At 52.7% G+C, this 19,773-nt stretch overlaps 2 protein-coding genes across 6 annotated transcripts; one reads left to right on the forward strand and one right to left on the reverse strand.

Annotated features, from left to right (window-relative positions):
* Positions 1-526: 526 nt before the first annotated feature.
* Positions 527-5,883, reverse strand: LOC104477530 (uncharacterized). Of its 2 annotated transcripts, none has more exons than XM_086739931.1 (20): positions 5,812-5,883; positions 5,371-5,517; positions 5,169-5,290; positions 4,953-5,061; positions 4,741-4,857; positions 4,495-4,562; positions 4,286-4,408; positions 3,944-4,129; positions 3,735-3,837; positions 3,502-3,643; positions 3,239-3,422; positions 3,012-3,111; positions 2,791-2,909; positions 2,620-2,657; positions 2,288-2,400; positions 2,046-2,194; positions 1,735-1,829; positions 1,361-1,439; positions 957-1,065; positions 527-607 (listed from the first exon to the last, which is right to left on the reverse strand). In XM_086739931.1, the coding sequence occupies exons 1-20, from the start codon at positions 5,864-5,866 to the stop codon at positions 534-536; spliced, it is 2,232 nt and encodes a 743-aa protein (XP_086596057.1). In that variant the 5' UTR covers positions 5,867-5,883; the 3' UTR covers positions 527-533. The 2 variants fall into 2 exon arrangements, with proteins under 2 accessions (XP_086596057.1, XP_086596059.1); XM_086739933.1 differs by having other exon boundaries at positions 2,620-2,670; positions 2,789-2,909.
* A 2,303-nt stretch (positions 5,884-8,186) lies between these two features.
* On the forward strand, positions 8,187-16,047 carry LOC104477826 (transmembrane protein 209). Of its 4 annotated transcripts, none has more exons than XM_086744154.1 (15): positions 8,187-8,428; positions 9,405-9,549; positions 9,665-9,723; positions 10,449-10,580; positions 11,123-11,361; positions 11,633-11,837; positions 11,965-12,140; positions 12,855-12,926; positions 13,722-13,818; positions 14,133-14,258; positions 14,558-14,655; positions 14,920-15,034; positions 15,126-15,223; positions 15,535-15,608; positions 15,709-16,047. In XM_086744154.1, exons 2-15 carry the CDS (start codon positions 9,413-9,415, stop codon positions 15,761-15,763), a joined length of 1,683 nt encoding a protein of 560 aa, XP_086600280.1. In that variant the 5' UTR covers positions 8,187-8,428; positions 9,405-9,412; the 3' UTR covers positions 15,764-16,047. The 4 variants fall into 4 exon arrangements, with proteins under 4 accessions (XP_086600280.1, XP_086600271.1, XP_086600262.1 ...); XM_086744145.1 differs by having other exon boundaries at positions 8,187-8,423; XM_086744136.1 differs by having other exon boundaries at positions 8,187-8,413.
* Positions 16,048-19,773: the final 3,726 nt, after the last annotated feature.

Here is a 19,773-nt window from a genome sequence, read left to right on the forward strand (position 1 = left end):
AGCTTGTTTCTGATTTGTACAAAACTGCTTTAATGACAAAACAGCCAAGAAATACCTTTTAGTGCCTTTCTAGTACCATCAAGAAGCCCTGTGTGATGCCCAGACCCGAGCCCCTTCCAGGCCTGGGATCACCCGCTGCCTGGAAGGGCGAGAGGCTCTTCTCAGGCACCTTCTCCCAGTGCAACAGGTCCCAAGGGAGGGCTCTGTCCTTAAGGCCACACAGAAACCCCCTTCAAGACCCTCCACACTAAGGACAATTTTCCTTCCAACCACACATGCGTGGGCTGGAAATGCCTCCGTGAAGTGCTCTGGCATTGAGGCTCCTTCTTGGTTCATAAGTGCTTCTGTGGCCACCACCCTTCCCGTGGCTGAAGCCCCATTGGCACCCTACCAGGGGAGCCAGGTAGCAGCAGGAGCTTCAGCAAACGATGCTTCCAGACCAGAGCCAGCCTGGCCGAGTCCCTGAGATACTGGGTAGCGCCCTGACAAGCGCTGAAGCCAACAGGAGGGTTGGAGAAAGCAGAGTCCAAACCTCAGCAACCACTGGGTGATGGGGCGAAGAAATACACAGCCAGGAGGATGAAGTAGACCATCACCAGCACGGTGCCTAGGGTAGAAAGAGCAGGTTGGAGAGGGTTACTCCCTGGAGAAAGGGGTGAGGTTGCTTCTGGTGTGGTCTGGGCTAGCCTACTGTGGAGGACTTCCATGGTCCTCTGCAAAATCTAAATTGAGGGATGAAAAGGGAGTGATTCCACACCACTTGGAGCTGCTGCAGAGTGGCAGCTCCAACACTTCCCCGATGGTCAACCAAAACGCTAAAATTGCCCAGGCCACCACATGCCAAGAGCTGCACCAAGCAGATGACCCCAGGGCTGTCTCCAGGAGCACCCCACCCCATTAGCACAAGAAAGGTGGGTACACTAAGTCCCACAGCAGCCTGATGGGTGAGCAATCACCTTGGAAGTAGTCACATTTGCCATCCATGAAGATGTAGTTCATGAGCACCACGCTGAACATGCTGGCGTAGACGTGGAGGTCGCTGAAGACAAGCGTGAAGTTGGTGGGCTGCAAAGCAGAGGACTTCGGGTTTATAGCCAACCAGGACAGCCTCACACTGACTGCGGCTGGGGACTTGCTTGTCACCCCTTAAACCCCCTTCTGCCACATGTCCCTAGGGCTGGGGACAGCATCAGCCAAGGTAGGAGACATCTGACCCCACTATCCACTGCACTGAGCAGAGGAGATGAGACACTGGGGATGGCAGATGTGTCCTTGCCGTGTCTCATGAAGTCTCATGAACTCCTGCAAGTCCTCAACCCTACTGCAGGAGGTCCCCCGGGGCTGTCCTGGGGCTACTCACGTAGAAGATGGTGAAGAGCACGAGGATGGGGATCTGGAGCATGCAGACCTGGACAGCGATGCAGTTCCCAATCTCGATGCTGAGGAGGACAGAGGATTAAGGGCTGCCAAGCACCAGGTCTCCAGCAGCCCTTGAGTCACAGCTCAGAGTGAAAAAATCCCACCTCAGAGAACCAAATCATGGAGCCCAACCTGGTTCTGGCCCCATTTTTTTGGGTGGCTTTGTCTTGAGGGTAAATTGGCAGGGATCTGACCCACCAGTGGCCCAAAGCTGGGCAGCCCATCACTGGTACCAAAGCACAGCTATGGGACTGGGACAAGGCACAGGGACCATGCTGGAGGACACCCCAAAACCCATCCTTGAAGCCACCTCACCTCAAGCTCAGGTTGTTCTGCAGGGCAAACTGGATGCCATTGACAATCTCTGGCAGCTCAGGCACCATCGCCAGCACGGTGACGCCGATGAAGTACTGCAAGGAAGAGGTGACATCAGTGCATGTGTATGGCCTGATCCTGACCACATCCAAGCTGTGGGCAACCATGCTCCTCAGTGCATGGAGCATTTCAGCAGCTTTCCCCTGGCTTTTGGGGCTCAACCTTGCACCAGGGCAGGTTCCCATCCCTAGAGGACACATCTTGGCCCCCACAGCCACCCCAACCCAGCTCACCACCATCCCCGTGCTCACCTGTGAGATGGTGGAGTTAGTGAGGATGGGGCTGATGTGCTCCGTGGCCAGGTCGGCACAAGCCGACATGCAGAGGGTGGAGAGCAGAAGGATGACCAAAGCCCGCCAGCGAGACCAGTGGACCACAGCACTGTGGTGATGGCCGGGCACTGGGGGAAGAGCAGAGACATGGTGGGACATCCCAAGGCAGTGAGAAGAGGCAGCCCTGCAGGCAGGGCATCCTACGGTTTGGGGACACTCACTGTGACAGTCGCTGATGTGGATGTCGTAGATGTGCGAGTGAGTTTTCAGAGTGAAAAAGAGGCCGATGAGGTATGCAGCGGGGAGCAGGAGGGACACGGTGTACACCAAGGGTCTGTGAGACATGGGTGACATGTTCAGTGTCACCAGGGTCTGATGTGGTGACCCTTGGGGGTTCCCTGCACTGGCTGGGTATGGAGGAGATGGGGTGCAGGACTGGAGCCCTTCAGGGGGGCAGAGAGGGGACCTGGGACAGATGCAGGGCCACAACCCAACCTGGGAGGTGCCACCCCAGCGTGGGGACAACCCTGTCCCCACCCCAGCAGACACTCACTGGACGTGGCTGTAGTAGAGGGTGCCGTTGTTATCCATCTGCAGAGAGAGAGCCCTTCAGTGGGGATGTAGGGGACAAAGAACAGTCCATCCTGCCACCGCCAAGAGCGGGAGCCAGGTGGGCTTGGGGCATCCCCAGCCCCAGTAGCTGGGGGTCTCTGTTCCCACTTACCAGGTCAAAGTGACAGTTGTGGCAGAGGTAGTGGCCCAGTGGGTTCTGGGTGACGTTGTGGCACTCGCCGCACACCAGCTTCCCGTAGACCTTGGAGAAGAGCGTCGGGGCAAAGACACCTGCAGGATGAAGGGACATAGGGTGTGTGGGTGGGTGGGTGGTGCCCAGGCTGGTAGGACCCCCTGTGCCCCCAAACCCGGGGACACCAGTCCTCAACTCACCTCCTACAGAGAGGAAGAGCAGGGCCGAGCCAACGCCTGCTGAGCGGCTGTTGAATCGTTGCTCCTGGTGCCGGATGCCCCCGATCACCATACACAGGCCCTTGGGGGATGAAGAAAGCCACCCCCCCAAAAAAAAAAATCATTGTCAATGCTTTGCTCGCAGGATCCTCCCAGCTCTCTGCAGAGACTGGGCGGTCTCAGGCCATGAGTGTGCCACCCCAACTCACCGGGACAAAGAGGACGCAGCCCACCAGCGTCCCTGTCAAGGCCGACTTGACGATCTCGGCGTAGCAGCGGTTGCCCTCACGCGAGCCCTTGATGAGGGCCGTGATGTAGAAGGTGAGCTCCGTGATGGAGCCAAACGTGGCGTTCACCACCGCTCCCACCGCAAAGTTGCTCTGGGCTGAGATGCTGGAGAAGGAGGGTATCAGCAGGGCTGGCACGTGTCCCCACCTTGCCACCAGGTGTGTTTTCCCCCATCACCACTCACCTGGCGATGGCCATCCCGATGTAGTAGGAGAGAGGCATGATGGAGAGCAGGGCCAACGTGAACTTGACAGAGGAGCTGGTGAGGTGGTTGTGGCTGTCCACGTAACCCAGCACCAGCGTCACTAGCACCAGCGGCAGCAGGTCTGGGGTGGTCAGTCAAGGAGATGACAGAGGTCGGGTGGGATTTGGGGTCAGACCCCTCACCCCATTCCCCTCCCACCCATGAAAGGATACTGACAGCGAAGACGTTGATGCCGTCCACGGCGTATTTGTAGTAGTAGGGGTTGACAGCGCGGTAGCAGCAGAGGATCACCTCTCCCTCCAGTGGCACCTCCGTCTGTGGAGGGACAAGTGAGTGACACCACTCCAAACATCCCCCCCACCCCAAAAATCCCACCCTAGACCAGGGTGCAGGACCCTTGCTCCCACGCAGAGACACTCACCATCCTCAGGCGCCGGACGAGCACCTGTTCCGGGGGCAGCAGCAGGACACGGGTGGCAGCACGGGCACTCAGCTTGGCCACGGGGATGAGGACGATGAGGAGCCATGCAGTGACGCACACCAGCCCATGGGCCAGCGCCAGCGCCGGGTAGCCCAGGCACAGCCACACCACAGTGCCGGCATGCTGCTGCAAACAGGCAGCTGCTTTTAGGATTTGCCCCCCTCAAAATACCCACCCTAGGGAAGCAGAGGCACCCATGGGTGCTATCCCCACCATGATTGGGGGCTCCTGGGGTGCCCATGCTCAGGAAGGGGGTGTCACCGTGACTGGTGTGGGGCTCACCCAGTATCCAGCATCCAGCCAGCACTGTGGGCGCCAGCGGCGCGGCACAGGGCCGCCGAGCAGGGCCGAGCTCTCCCCCGCGCCAGCTTCGCACGCACCCAGCGCCCGGTGGGATTTGGGGACCTGCGGGAGATGAGGGGTGTCAGGGTGCAGCACGGAGACCCCAATTTATCCCTCAGTAGGGTCCTCAATTCAGGGCATGCTATTACCTCCACTTTCTGGATTACTTTGCCGAAAGGCCAGAGGAAATACCCAGCCAGGTCCCAGCAGAGCTGCCCTGCAGGGACATGAACATCAGCTATGTTGGGGACACACACTTTCCCTCCAGCTACAGGGCCACCCCACAGAGAAGGGACCCGGGAGACCCCAGCACCCATCAGTGCCATTTCGGGCTCAGCCAGGAGACCTGTGGCTCACCCAGCCCTTCACGTGGGGGGCGCAAAGTTGGGACTCACCATAAGGAGCCCCCACAACGGTGAGGAACATCATGGCAGCCACGAGGACATAGAGGAGTGAGAGCCACCAGCCAAAGAGCAGCAGGTAGAGGATGTTCCCACAGGTTACTGTGGGCCCTGCGGGAGAGGAAGGCGTCAGACAGGACCATCATCACCTGCGCCATCCCAAATCCACTCTGTCACTGCAAAGGGATGTCCCCAAAGCCACCCACCTCCAGAACCCCGGATGACGTTGAGGTCAGAGTAGAGCTCCTTGACAATCTCTGATCGGTCCTCCCAGGGACGTGCCGTCACATGGCTCTTCCATTTCTTGAAACCAAACTGCAGAATTTTTTTTTTTGAGGGGAGGGAGAAGAGAGAAAAAAAACCAACATTACAGCCACCCAGGAGCACCCATGGGTGCCCCCACCCATGCTATGAGCACCCACCTTGTAGTTGTTGGAGAGCTTGTTGGCCTCCACAGCATTTTCGGCCGTCAGGGTGGTTTTCACCACGCAGCTCTCGCAGACCTCCTCTGAATGCTGCTGGCAGCAGGACGGGGGGGACATGGCTGCAGGCGAGATGGGGGGTGACAGGGGGTGTGGGACGCCCCCAGAACCCCATGTCCAGCCCATCCCATGGCTGACCTACCTGGGGGGACGCAGGGTCGGTGCAGGTGGCAGCCCAGGTCACTGAAGTCACCCTGCATGTTGATGATGGCGGTGCAGTGGCGGTCGCAGAGGGAACCCCGGCGGGGGCCATCGCTGTCACCCCGGGACTCGGTGGCCTTGGGGACATCTGCGGAGGAGCTTGGAGTCACATCGAGGTCGTGTCCTGCCCGGGCTCAGCACCGCAGGACACACACACACTGGGATGTCATCCTGGTCCCCAAACCCCACGGGGGACGCACAAAGCCCCCAGGGTGGTACCCAAGTGATGCTCGGGAGTGGGGGGACCCCACCGTTGCCCAGGATGGGGAGAAAATTCCCCACGGTGCTCGGTGTGATGGGAGAGGGGACCCCAACGGCGCCCGGGATGAGCGTGCTCCCGCGATGTGATGCTCAGGGGGGAGCGGACCTCCCCCCCCCTCACCGGATGCATCTCGGGTGCAGCAGCAGCGGCGGCCGGGCTCCCCCTCGCTGGCCATGGCGGGGGCGGTGAGGTCCGTCCCGAGAGCAGCGGTCCCGGCCCGTCCCGACCCGCCCGTATTTAACGGGCGGTGCCGGGCATGCGCGCCCCCGGAGCCGCCCCCCCTCTGCCCGCCCCCTTCCCTTTTCCCACCGGGAGGGGCCGGGGCAGATCCGCCTCCCCCAGGGGTTGGGGGTTAACGGGCTGCGCGGTATAGGGGGGTCCACGGGGACAGGGATGCACGGGGATCCAGGGGGCGTGGGGATCGGGCTGCACGGGGATGTGGGGTGCGTGGGAACGAGGGGGAGAGGGGAACAGGGTACGCGGTATGTTGGGGTGCACGGGGACCGGGGTGCGCAGTGTATGGGGGTGCACATGGACGGGCATGCGCAGGAACCAGGGTGTGTGGGAACGGCGGGGTGCGGTATATCGGGGTGCACGGGGACCAGGGTGCACAGTGTATCTGGGTACACAAGGACAGGGGTGCGTGGGGCCTGGGATGCACGGTGTGTCAGTGTGAACAAGGGATCGGGGTGCACAGGAATCAGAGTGCGCCAGGATCAGGGTGCTCAGGAATTTGGGGTGCACAGGGATCCAGGGTTCATGGTGTTCCAGGGCACACAGGGCGCTGCGCTGGGAGCCGGGTGCACGGTGTGTCAGGGTGCAGAGGGACCCGGGTGGATGGCAGCTGGGGCACAGGAGAATCTGGGGTACGCAGCGAGCAGGGTGCACGGTGTATTGGGGTACACAGGGAGCAGGGCGCATGGTGTATTGGGGTTCACAGGAACTGGGGTCCATCGGGGAGCAGGGTGCTGGGGTTTGGTGCGCACAGGGACCTGGGGCGCCTGGGGAAGAGGCTGTGAATTTCGTACAGGATTTGGTATGTGAAGGACGCTGATAAACACTGATGTAATGAGCTGTTGTTGAAGAGACCAAAGCCACTGTCCACCTTCCCGGGTTTCACCAATGTGCAGGAAGCTGGGAGGGATATAACCAGAACAGTCGATCCACAGTGGGCACAGAGAGTCTTCCATGCCATAAACGTCACGCTCAGTAGATAAGCGGGAGCAGGCTGGGGGCAGCATCTCTCTCTCCCTCTCTCTCCTTTGCTGGCTGCTCAGTTTCGTTTCGATGATCGCTGCTCAGGACGGGTGTTGGGATGTTGGGTGGTGAGAATATGCACATGGTTCATTTTGTATATTTCATTATCCCCGTATTTTGCTATTAGTGTAATTTTCCTTTGCTGTTCTACTAAACTGTCTTCATCTCAACACATGACTTTTGCTTTCTTCCAGGTTCCCTCCCCCATCTCCCAGTGGGAGAGCAAGCAACCGTGTGGTGGCTAGGTCTAAACCACAACACTTCCTTATATCTAATCCGAACCTACCCTCTTCCAGTTTAAAGCCGGTGATACAGGGTAGCAGTCCCTCCTATCACAGGAAAGAAGAGGCAGCCCCTGTCCTTGCCACACCCACAGATCACGTCTGGCCTGAGCCCACCGTCCCCCTTGTCTCCCATCCTCTCTAAATAAGTGTTGGCCAACTCAGTAGGAAAGGGGAGGAGGGGGAAGGGGAGATGACTCGTGCTGGACCGAGCTTTCCTTGCGCTGCGGCTGCCCCACTTGTCCCCTCTGCCCTCTCCGCTCATGCTCTGCATCGCCTGCTGCTCTCTCATGGGGTCCCAGGCGTCTTCTAAACGGCTTTTTCAAGCCCCAGGCATAAGCTTACAAAACTCGTCTTTACCTCTTGAATTGCTCTCCCTTTCGTCACAACATAATCTTTTATCTTGGGCCTTCTAGAGGATCTGTTTCTGAAAAATGACATCCTACATATGTCAGTGAGAACCATGCATAAACAGTACTTCCTTAATATCCAGGGGGAAAAGATAGATTGCTAATTCTGACAGCGTGTGTGAGCTTGGGAGAGCGGCTCTGGGATAGGGGCTGACTGGATTACTGGGGAGAGAACTGTTATTTCTATAAGTAATGGATTATTTCCAGGTTCCTAATCCACAAGACACCTTGGGAATGCCCTGGATAAGGAATGAGTGGGGATTTCAGGATGCAGATCACCATTTGGAGACGTGGCTGGTATCATTTTAGCAGCAGAACTCTCATTTTGATCTTTCTGTAAAAATCTGCTCCGGTACGTTCACACCTTTTAACGCTCTGCCATCGTGGCCGCCGTGGCTCTCCCTTCACGCGCCCCTTCCCGCCGAAACCCGGCTCCCGCCCAACGGCCGCGGCGCCAGCCCGCCCGCTGTCCCCGTAGCAGCAGGCCCGGTCTCCCGCGATGACGCGCAGGCGCAGAGGGGGCAGTGCTCGCGCAGGCGCAGAGGCTGCGGCAATCGCAGCGCGGAGCGTTCCGGTCAGTTCCGTGCGGGGAGCGCTCTGCTCTGCGTCCTCCCCGGCTGGACAAAGGGGTGCCTCTGCCCGCCCTGACGGAACCGTGTGTCCCAGCACGGCCCCTGGCCCTCACCCTGCGCCAGGTACTGGGACTGACCGCCCTCAGCACGTCGGGCCTGCACGGGGGTCTCTGAGAAGCGGCTGCCTGCGGCAGTGCGAGCCGTGTGTACCGGTGAGGTGCGGGTGGGAGGCGCGGTGAGGCAGCTTCCCTGGCAGCGGGGTCTGGGGGAGCTGTAGAGGCCCCCGGGGTGGCATGGGGGTGCTGGCTGGGGGGAGATGTGGAAGCTGCTTGCGTCTGGCAGTGCGGTCTGGGGAGGGGGAGGTCTGGGGGGCCCTGGGTGTGACGGGGGAAGTTGTGGGGGGTTGTGGGGTGTGACAGTGAGATCTGAGGGGAGGCTGGTGTGGGCTGTTGGGGAAGGGCGGCTGGAGCTGTGTGTTCCAGAGGAGCGTGCATGGGGGCAGCTGGAGGCGCTGGGGCAAGGGGAGGTGTGGGGAACCTGGGGCTTTCTGGGTTATCAAGGTGAGGCCTTCCTTCGTTACTGTGCCTCGGTAGATGAGGGCAGGGGCTACGGGAGGACAGATTGCAGGCTGGAGGTGAAAACCCCACACCCAACCCTCCAAAGCCAGTAGAACGGGACCAGATCTCACTTTTATTGCAGTGCCGTAACAGTACAGATTCTGCTTCTGCAGGATGACATGGTTCAAGCAGAGAGATTGGGAGTGTGTGGATTTTTTTTTTAGGTAGTAATGTACAGTTGAAGTATTTGTCCCCAAAAGCACATTATTTCTGTTCCCATCCAGTGAAGAACGACGTGACAAATCTTTAAGGAAGAGATAGAAAGAAGTAGGATATTTGGTGGTGGTACTAGCAGAAAAAGTCAGCACGGTTATTTATTTTACAGAAGATGTTACTGGGCATAAAAATAACAAGGTGTGCAGAGAGTATGCAGGTGTCCTGAAGCCACAGGAGGTCGCTTTACTGTCTGAAAATAGTGTTTCACCTACAAACAGGAGTGTGAATTAAAAAAAAAAAAAAAGCTGCAAATATATGCAAGCTTTTTCCTTCCTTCGTTTTTTTTTTTAAATCTTCTGATGACTGAGAGTCTTCCTGTATACAAGTTGACAGATTTTGTCATTTCTTTATGTTTGACAGGACAGATAATGACACCAGAACAGAGTCCAACAACTTCCCTCATTGACAGGACCATCAAGATGAGGAAGGAGGCTGAAGCGCGGAAGGTGGTCTGGGCCTGGGGACTCCTTAACATGGGTGTTGCAGGCATGATATATACTGAAATGTATGTTAATTGTTACATCTGATTCAAACAAGCAAAGCATCGTCCTTTGTATGTCCCGAAATATTTCCCGGGACAGAACTGCTGCAAAGCAAGAACTTCTTGGTTTTCTTTTCAGGACTGGAAAAGTCATAAGCTCTTATTATAACATCACACACTGGCCACTCTGGTATCTCGGTGAGTCGCTGCTGCGTTTACATTAATTTTCAGGGTTCTTTAGTCGCTTGTCAGTTTTTGGGTATTTTTGAAGACAGCCTTTATTTGAATATTGACAGCAAAACCTTGTTCTACTTGCTGTTATTTCCCTCAAACCTTGGCATTTCCTGCTTTTTAGTGAGAGGTAAGGAGCGTTAACGGCTTTCTTAGATATATCCTGAAAGGGCATGAGAACTTGTGAGATGCGTTAAATCTGTGTCATGTCTGCAGTAAGGCTTTGGCCAGCACTGCACATCTGACTCCTGTGTTGTGCTGTGGCTGTGGATGGCATTCACCATAACTGAAGTTTGTTTTGGATGAGTAGACTCGAACCTGGCTGTATCAAATACCAGTAGAGGGTGAAGCAAGAGGGAGAGAAAAATCATGAGATGAGGGGCAGGTGATTTGATGGCAGATGATGTTTGAGAAATGTTGGGAAACTTCCTTGCAATAGTTTCTATCATTTTTGAAAAATAACCTTCCATTTTGAAAAATTTAATTTGAGTGCTATAAATTAATTTTCCTTCCTATGTTCAGATTATTTCCAGTGGTTCTTGCATAAGAAAGGTGAAGAAATCTTGAACTGGTACTTCTTGATAGCACTAAAATGACCTATTTTTGATGAGGATATACTTGCTTTTGCAAATAATCTACTTTTCTTATTCCCCGTGCTCAAGCTCTGCTAAAAACTACTCTGCTTCTTGTAGAATTCGCCCTCGTGTGTCTGTTCAGCCTGAATGCCTTGTTTGATTTCTGGCGGTACTTCGTATACACAGTGGCACCGACGAGCTTGGTTATGACTCCTCGCCAGCGGACCCTGCTGGGGTTGCAGAATGCAGGTGGGTGTAAGAAATATCTCTGCCAATCTCTTTTTATTTGTTCCTTTTTTTTTGTTTTTCTTGTTTCGGGACGGTTTCTTTCTGAATGGCAGGATTCTTTAGTGAAGTGAGTTCTGAATTACCTGGATGACATGAGCTGTAAACTCAGTTACCTGCAGCGTGTTAAAATTCCCACCAGCAAGTGGTAATGTGATGAGTGTTTGTGGGGAGACCTGGCGGGGAAACAAACACATTTGGTGAAAAAAGGAGAGGATGATGGCAGATGCTGAAGAACAGTGAGAAACTCAAATATTGTGAGGCTGGACAAAGAGTTTGTAACCTCTACATAGAACTGGTAGCAAGGCAGAGAGTGCAGGTTTTTATTTAGTTTTGATATCCAACCAATATCACGCTGGGCCAGATTTTTCTACTGTCCCTTCTAGCATCTTCATAAATTTGCCTTAAGGTAGCGTTGTGGAACCGATTTGTTGTACGTTTAGAGAGGGGAGGAGAGTTTGGGGCTGCTGCATCCACAATGCTAATTCTGTTTTTCCTTCTTGCAGCGGTACAAATAGTTCAACCACATGAGCGAGCAGCCAAGGAAGCCCCTTCTTCGACTCCTTCTCCTCCAATCCAGGGTCAAAGCGTGCTGAGTTACAGCCCGTCCCGCTCCCCCAGTGCCAGTCCAAGGTTTAATGCCGGTTGTAGCACAGGCTACAGCCCTCAGCTACAGGCTCTGTCCAGCAGCAGCACTTCTTACGGCAGTGCTGCAACCTACTCACCAAACAGCAGCTACAACAAGGTAACGACTGAGCCAACTCCCAAGGGTACAGTTTGGTCCTTGGTTGGTGCCGTGTGCCACTGAAGGTGAGCAGCAGGCAGCGGCAAGTTGTGTGTTTGTGTGTTTGCTCCTTTTGCAAAGTAGATGTAAATTGGGCCATTTTCCTGGGTGGCGCTTCATTTCTTTGAGACTGGACGGTTTTTTTCAGAACAAAGCAAAAATTAAAAACTAAAATATAAAAAGATATCAGAAAAAAAAAAAGATACAATTGTTTGATTTTTATTTGCCTAAGGCTTCCAGCTTCAGCCTCTCTCCCAGTGGATCACCATACCCCACCAGCATTGGATCAGTGGAAAGCAGTGGGTTAAGGTCTCGTTACCGCTCTTCACCAATAATGTATAGTTCTCCTGCTGGTCAAGAAGACTATATAACGGATATGAAGTCACTGGAAACCTTCCTTCGAAATGAAGAAGAAAAACAGCACAGAGTTCAACTAGGTAAATAAACAAACTGTTTTGATTGGACAAGCTTGGCAAGGAGAAGGTGTTGGTTTTATCTGGGAGTGGCTTTCAGAATTAGTTGGCAACCATTGTACGTGACTGTTTCATGAACTACTTGTTTCAGGGAGTGCAGATTCCAGCTCTCCTTCCAGCAGCCCAACTTTCTGGAACTACAGCCGTTCCATAGCAGACTACGCCCAGATACTGAGAAAGTTCCAGTATCAGCTGGCTTGCAGGTCCCAGGCTCCGTCAGCGCACAAGGACGAAGCTGATCTGAGCTCCAAACAGGCTGCAGAAGAGGTAAATTCAGCGGCAAGGTTGTCCAAAGGGAGAAACAGGCCTCTGAAATACGCAGCTTTGTGCAAAGCTTTGGATTTGAGCTGTATCAGAAATGCTGGAGGGAGAAATGCTCTAGCATTTAACCATCTTCATGCAGCTTCACTGTAAATGGGCTTTTCAAATTCTGAATTGCTGTTGGGAAATGACTTCTTCCTTGGAGAGCAAGACTCACACGGGATAGAATTCACTTGTGGTAGAAAAATTCCGATGAGACTGATCTGTGTTTAACCCAGATGGAAGGAACAGCTGAAGGATATACAGCACCGCCTTTCTGCTTGTGTCTGAAAGAAGTCTGACGCGAAGGAACACAATTGCTGTGGCTTCAACTAAATTTGAGCCATTTTCTTTACTTCCTGCATTAACCTAATGAAGCTTCCCATTCAAATACTCCTTAAACCAATCCTGCAGTTCCCACCACTTCTATCCCAGTAGGGCAGAGAGCTTAAAACAGAATTGGGGCTCATGCAAAATGATTGTACCATCAATAGGGAGAGGGAACGTTGTGTGTGAAGCTGCTGTAGCGCTCACATGATACAGCCAGCAGACGTAGAAGAAATTTGGGAAAAACAGGATTTGAATTCTGTGCTGTAGTCAGTATCTGAACATGTCTTACACCTTGAAACTCTTCTGGTGTTCTGTTCAGTTCTTCTATGTACTTAATAAACCTTTCCCTAGGTTTGGGCGCGGGTGACAATGAACAGACAGCTCCTTGATCACATGGATTCCTGGACCGCTAAGTTCAGAAACGTAAGTCTTGTCTCTAAGCACTGCCTGCTTTTTCAGAACAGGCACAGCCCACGTGGAAAAGCACCTCCGTGTCCCCTCTGTGCCAAAGGAGGTGGGCAGGATTGCCGCATCTGTTTGAGGACTGGGGTGGGCTGGCAGAAGGAGATACAAACGCAGCATGCTTGTAAGAGAGGGGTTCATCCACCTCTGAATGGGAAACCAGAGCGTCTCGGGTACGAGGAGAGGTGGTTTTCCTTGCTGTAACTCAGATTGCTCAATGGATGTTTCTGCAGTATTGCAAACCCTTTCTCCTGGGCCCAAAGCATGGAATATCCCAACCCAAAGGGGGATTTTTTTCTGACAGTCCCCAGCAGCATAACGAAAAGCCAAAAGAGAAACCTTGTACAGATCCCCCATGTAGGGTGTGTCGGCTCCTTGATTTCCCCAGACAAATGTGAGAGGGAGTGGACCCATCACAGTAGAAATGATCTTTATGGCTGGAGGGCTGCGCTTCATAATACCCCTCTCCTTGTTGTCTGGAAAAGCTTTACCTGACACTTCCTTGGGATTTGTTTTCCTGACTCCTTGCCATTGAAGTCCCTGGCCTTTTAGAAGGTATTAAAGAGTCATTTAAACTCTGCCTGTCTTGATATTCTAATGTAATTCCTTTCCTCCTTGGCTGGCTTCAGTGTTTCTGTTGTTAAGTTTCTTTGTGATTGTAAGGGTGATGATTCGTAGGAGGGAAGCTAAGGGTTGGGGGTTTTTAACATCTTTGTTGCTTCTGACCTCTTGAATTTTCACCTTTTTTGTTCCTAGTGGATTAATGAGACTATTCTGGTGCCACTTGTCCAAGAGATCGAGTCTGTGAACACTCAGCTGAGAAGAATGGGGTCTCCGGAATTGCAGATCGGAGGTAGGACGAGGCAGTAGCTTTGGGGTGGTTGAAGGAGGGCTGCTCCAGAGCTGGGGCCTTGGACAGGTGTTGTATAAATTAGATCTGTTCAGTGTCACTGTGCTGTTTCTGCTCTGTATTGCTGTGGTCTTTGCTCCGTGTTGTGCATTTCATTAAGCTGGAAAGGTTCTTCAGAAGACTTCTGGAAACAACCATGAAGTCACACTGATGCTTGTCTTTTATAAAATTCACAAACTTCCTTTTCCCTGGGAAGGGAGGCTGCTTGGAGTTCTGGGCTGGTCGTAGCTGAGGTACTGCCTTTTCTTGTGTTGCAGAGGCCAGCATCAACAGTTTGAAGCAGGCGGCACTCCTTAAAGCTCCACTCATTCCAACTCTGAACACTATAGTGCAGTATTTGGATCTTACACCAAACCAAGAGTATTTGGTTGAAAGGATCAAAGGTATGGAATGCTGCAGGACATGGATGTCACTTTGGGAATGATTTTCAAAAGCTTTATTTCTCATGTTCCTCCTGCACGCTACGGGTGCAAAGCGCTGGATTTCACCTCCTCATTAACTACAAAGAAAAGTTGTCCTGTCAACTTACCTCACCATAGCGTTATCTTTACAAGCATTTCGTTAGCTGAACAACTTCTACTTTGCAGACTGCAAACATGGATGAAGCCCCTGAATCTAGCATAAAATACTGCGTTCATACGCGTTCAGCCCCCAGGTCCTGAATAAATCTTGTTGCTTTCAGAGCTTTCTCAGGGAGGATGCATGAGTTCGTTCTGGTGGAACAGAGGAGGGGATTTCAAAAGCCGCAAGTGGGACACCGACTTGCCCACCGACTCCTCCGTAAGTTTCCAAAGACATCTTGATACGAGGGCTTAAAGCGCGTTGCCTTTCAGCATAGGTTTGTGGAGGGGTAGCCAGGAAGAATTTTGAGGAACGTGGTGAAATCCTGTTTGCTTCGCTTACTAAGATCATCTTGTTGAAGAGGTGATCAGTCAACGTTGTCACCACAGACTATCAAATACTGTAACTGATGCCCGAGATGAAGGCAAGAAAGCTGCTGTATTTTGAAGGACGCTAAAGTGAGATTTGGTTTTCTTTGCCCAGATCATTATGCACGTCTTCTGCACTTACCTCGACTCCAGGCTGCCACCTCACCCCAAGTATCCCGACGGCAAAACCTTCACTTCCCAGCACTTCATCCAAACACCCCATCAACCAGGTACTGGTGCTCACATTTAGCTGCTCTTTGCCTCTTGCATCACATCAGCACGCTTGAGAGCCCCGTCACCTTTTAAACTTTCCATTCGCAGACATCTCCAATGAAAACCTGTTTTGCATCTACCAGAGCAGCATCAATCCACCCCACTACCAGCTGATCTACCAGGGCCACGTCTACAACCTGCCCGAGGTACGGTGGTGTTGGTGGTGTTCTCCTGATCCGGGCTTCCTGCAGAGAAGCTTCCAGTCTCAAAACAGTGACATTCTCCTGTGAATTCTCATTTTATAGTGATCCCCGGTGGTTGCTGGATCTCTGCTTTCTGAAAAGCTCCCGCACTTAAACTGTTTGGAGATGATAATCCAGCCAAAACCCACATTTGCTCTTTTCCTGCTGTTTACCCAGTTGTCATTCGCTATGGTCGCTTATTCTACCTGAAATATTGCCGTGACTGCTCGTCACTGACTCGATTTACAAGTTCTTCTCTTTTCCTGTCGATTCAGGGCAGAAACAACATGTTCCACACCTTGCTTATGTTTCTGTGCATCATAAAGACAAAAGAATCCGGGATGCTGGGGTGAGTACCCGTGTTAAAATGCTGAAGTGTGGAATTGATAGGTTTTTATTTAATCTTTTTATTTCCTTGCCCTTCATGATGATAACTTTTGGTTCTGCAGGCGTGTAAATCTTGGTTTGTCAGGAGTCAATGTTCTGTGGATTTTTGGAGACTAACAGCTCCAGCGGGATGACGGATCAGAGGGAGGATGCTCCTCTGGTGAGATGAACTGAGTGGCATTGTTACATCATTACCTTATCAAATTGAACACGGACTTACTATTAAATGTGATAATTTAAGCTCCTCTTTGTGGTGTGAGGGACTGTGTTTGTAATTCCTCTGTGGGCTTTGTGATGATATTGGCTAAAATATTTCACTGACAAAATGCTACTGCGTCTGAACGCCAGGCAACAGCTCTCTTGCCAGCTCCTCACCTGAACAAATCCTCTTTTTAAAAGCCTTTTGCTGTTTCTGTTCTGTACATCCATCATCAGCATCATCTCTGCTGAACTGAGCTTAACTGATCTCAGGGACTAAACTCCAGCTTTGTCTGAAGGCTGGAACAGCTCTCCCGAAGTTGGGTACAGCTGCGAGCGAGTCATCACATGGAAAGAGAGGAATTTGGCCAACCTGAGGATCCAAGGAATTCCAGACAGGCATGCGAAAAGCAGACTCCAAAAGTTTAGACTCATTCTGGTTCCTTTTCTTATAAGAAAAACTTTTCTTTTTTTTTAAATCCCTGGCTATTGGTGTAATTTGGTTTTCGGACCCCACAAGAACCGCTGGGGATCTGAGCTGTAGGTGTGCAGCAAAGAGACACCTGTGTTTGACTTACTGGTTTCAGTAATTAAGATTTTAATTTCCTTTTTTTTTAACAAAATCAGCATGCCATCCAACTTTGGTAGCCCCGCGAGCTCTGAAGTACCGGGTGCCTTCAGTACAACCACAGCGTTACCTTGCCTGTGCTTTTTAATTTATTTTTACGGCTCCCATCAGCTTTTTTTTTTGGCTAGTAGCTGTTAAATATCTAAAATAAGTTTACTTATAAAATGTTAGAATTAATTGTGTGATTGCTTAGAGGTAAGCTAATTTAGAACCAAATGCGGTTGAACTGTAGCTTGTTTCAAACTTAGCAGAAGTGCATTTCAAGTGCACTCTTTTGGGCAGCATGGGTGGCTGTGCAGAGGTGGTAACAAAGGTGTACGGGGACATCCTCATTCACAAGATCAGGGGAACCAAACCCATGACTCAAGGAAAAAGACAGCTTTCCAGTCGGGGAGCAGATAACGAACAGAGACCTTGATAACTGAGGGAGGAGACAAGGAAATTGGCAACCAGCGGCAAACTTGGAAGATAAGGAGAGGACCTGATGTTGAGCAAGAAGACCCCAGCCCTGAAATTGTCACGCGGACACCACGTGAAGAGGAGCGATGAAGAGGAGTGAGAAGACCTGAATCCCGCGATTCCGAGTCTTCCCAGCCTCTCCTTTAACAGTAACCTCTGATTTTGGGAGCCTTATGGACTGGCACGGGGCTTCAGCACTTCAGCGGGAGACCAGACTCTATAAACCTGCAGACTTTTTTAAGTCCCAGCTTTTGGGGGCATACCTATGGGGAGGAAAACACATTTGGATTTATTTCAAAGAATGTGTTCGCTATGTGCCACAAAACTTTTTCTATAAGGGGCAGGGAGGGGAAGAATCTGCTGAAAATTCTGACAAAGAAGGGTTTGGAAGTGTACATAGACACCAGCGTGTTACTGGGGGGTGGGAAGAGCACGCGTTTTGTTGTGTCCATATAGTTTTGTACTGTATTTTTTCCTGCCAGCCTCGGGCGCACACTGACTGGTGGGAAAAGAGGAGTTTGTGCTGTTTGTGGGACAGGGGCCTTCCTTATCTCTGTGGAGCAGGGAGCTGCTGGTTTTTGGTCTGAACCCACTGTTACTGGTGCCTCTGTCTCCCCAGGGAGGCGTAAGGCTTTTGCTGGGGACTAGTAACAAATTGGTCATTTGGTTCCCATACGAAATGAATTTGTTTTATCAAACGCTTGTTTGGCTTTTTCTTGTGGTTTTCTTGTGGTTCAGCCTCGCTGAATGCAGCGATGTGCCAAGGACATGTTCCAGAACCAGGTTTAGCTGGGCTTTGCCCCGAGCCTTGCACCCTGAGGGTAGAGCGGGGCTGTGCCAGGTACCTTTCACCCTAAAGGCTCTCCAAATGCAGACTTTTTCTTCTTTGACCAAAAACTGGGGGTTTCTCTAGAAAAGCCCGTCCTGCAGGACACCCCTGGGGGCACAGGGTCTTGCAGCCCTGGGATCCCTGGGTCCCCACGCAGCCCCAGGAGCCTGCACAGCTTCCTCCCCAGGCGGCCTGGGCCCCTGTGCGGCCCAATCCCCAGCACCCTGCTCCCCATGGCCACCAGTTCCTGTGAACCCCGATAAACCCTGCGACCTGCTCCCTGTGTACCCCAATAAACCATGCACCCTGCTCCCTGCATACCCCAGATTTCCTGTGCCCCAGCTGCCATCCACCCGGGTCCCTCTGCACCCTGACACACCGTGCACCCTGCTCCCAGCGCAGCTCCCTGTGTGCCCTGATCCCTGTTCACACTGACACATCGGGCACCCTGGGCCCCGTCCACCCCTGTCCTTGTGTTCCCTGATGCACCGTGCACCCTGGTTCCCAAGCACCCCAGAACACTCTGCACCTCGAATCCTGCATTCCCCAGCCCCGTACACCCTGTATCTCTGCGTGCCCCGATACACCACGCACCATGATCCCCATGCACCCCGATACACCGCACTGCTCCATTCCCACACACTCCGGTTCCTGTGCAGGGTAAGGAATTGCCTGGATGGCCGCACTCAAGGAGTCGCAGTCAATGGCTCCACGTCCAAGTGGAGACTGGTGACAACTGGCCTTCCTCAGGGGTCGGTACTGGGACTGACGCCGTTTAAGATCTTTGTCGGCGACATGGACAGTGGATGGAGTGCACCCTCAGCAAGCTCGCCAACAACAGCCAGCTGCGTAAAACCGTATTGGGCAGCCCCCTGCTTGTCGTATATGCTGTTTGCTGGAGTTTCTATATGGTTTATCAGTTCTGTATGTTACATTAAAGGTATCGCTGTGCTGTGCCATGCGGCGCTGACTGGTTTGGTTAGATGGCTGGTAACAAGACCAGTTTTGCATTTGTATTCCACAGCAGCAGGTGGCGCGCAGAGTAAAGCGGCAGCGGCTTCATCCGTGTATTTTGGGAGGCATCTTGTGGGCGTCATTTGGAATTACACCGTTTGTTTTGGTCTGAGAAGCCAAGCCGCGGGAGGAACTTCTGTTTACAGCTTCCCTCTCCTCGCCAATCTAATTTCAACAGCTTTTGATACCCCAACCACCGTGTGTGTGTTGGCAGCTCTCCTGCAGGTATCTCAGATCTTGATCTTGATTACATTTAAACAACTACTGAAGGATACTGTGGCTGCCACAACCTTGACAGCAGGCGCTGCAGCCGTTGCAGCCCCCGGGACAGACACTGCAGATACGCTAATCCCCACTGCAAACCCTGCAGCCACTCCAAGCCCTGCTACAGGCCCTGCAGTTACTTCGGCCCCCATGGCAGGCACTGCAGCTACCCCAACCCCAACGATGGGCACTGCAGCTGCTCCAACCCCGGCGAGCAGCACCGCAGATGAACCAAAGAACCAACCCGTGCTGGTATCAGTTGCCCCTGTACAGAAGTACACAAAAAAACACCCCACAAGACGAGAGAGAGGCAGAAGCAGAGGTAGTCACCCTATCCCTATCCCTGAGTGAGCTGCAAGATATGCAAAAATATTTCAGCCATCATCAAGGTGAGCAACTTGTCACCTGGTTGCTCCGATGCTGGGACAGCAGGGCCAGTATCCTGGAATTAGATGGTAGGGAAGCCAGGCAGCTGGGATCCCTGTCTAGGGAAGTGGCCATTGACAGAGCGATTGGAAGAGAGACAGAAGCTCGCAGCTTCTGGCGGTGACTCCTGTCAGGCATGAAGGACAGGTCTTCAAGGAAGATCTTATATGCCACCCAAGCAAGTGGACCACCACAGAGGGAGGCATCCAGTACTTGAGGAAGGCACATAGAGTATCCAGTATCTCAGCTGTTTGGGAGCTGATTTATCCTAGCCTGGATGACCTGTGGACATCCATAGATCCAGATGAA

The sequence above is a fragment of the Chlamydotis macqueenii genome, chromosome 1, assembly GCF_036417535.1.
Source record: "Chlamydotis macqueenii isolate bChlMac1 chromosome 1, bChlMac1.mat, whole genome shotgun sequence".
NCBI lineage: Eukaryota > Metazoa > Chordata > Aves > Otidiformes > Otididae > Chlamydotis > Chlamydotis macqueenii.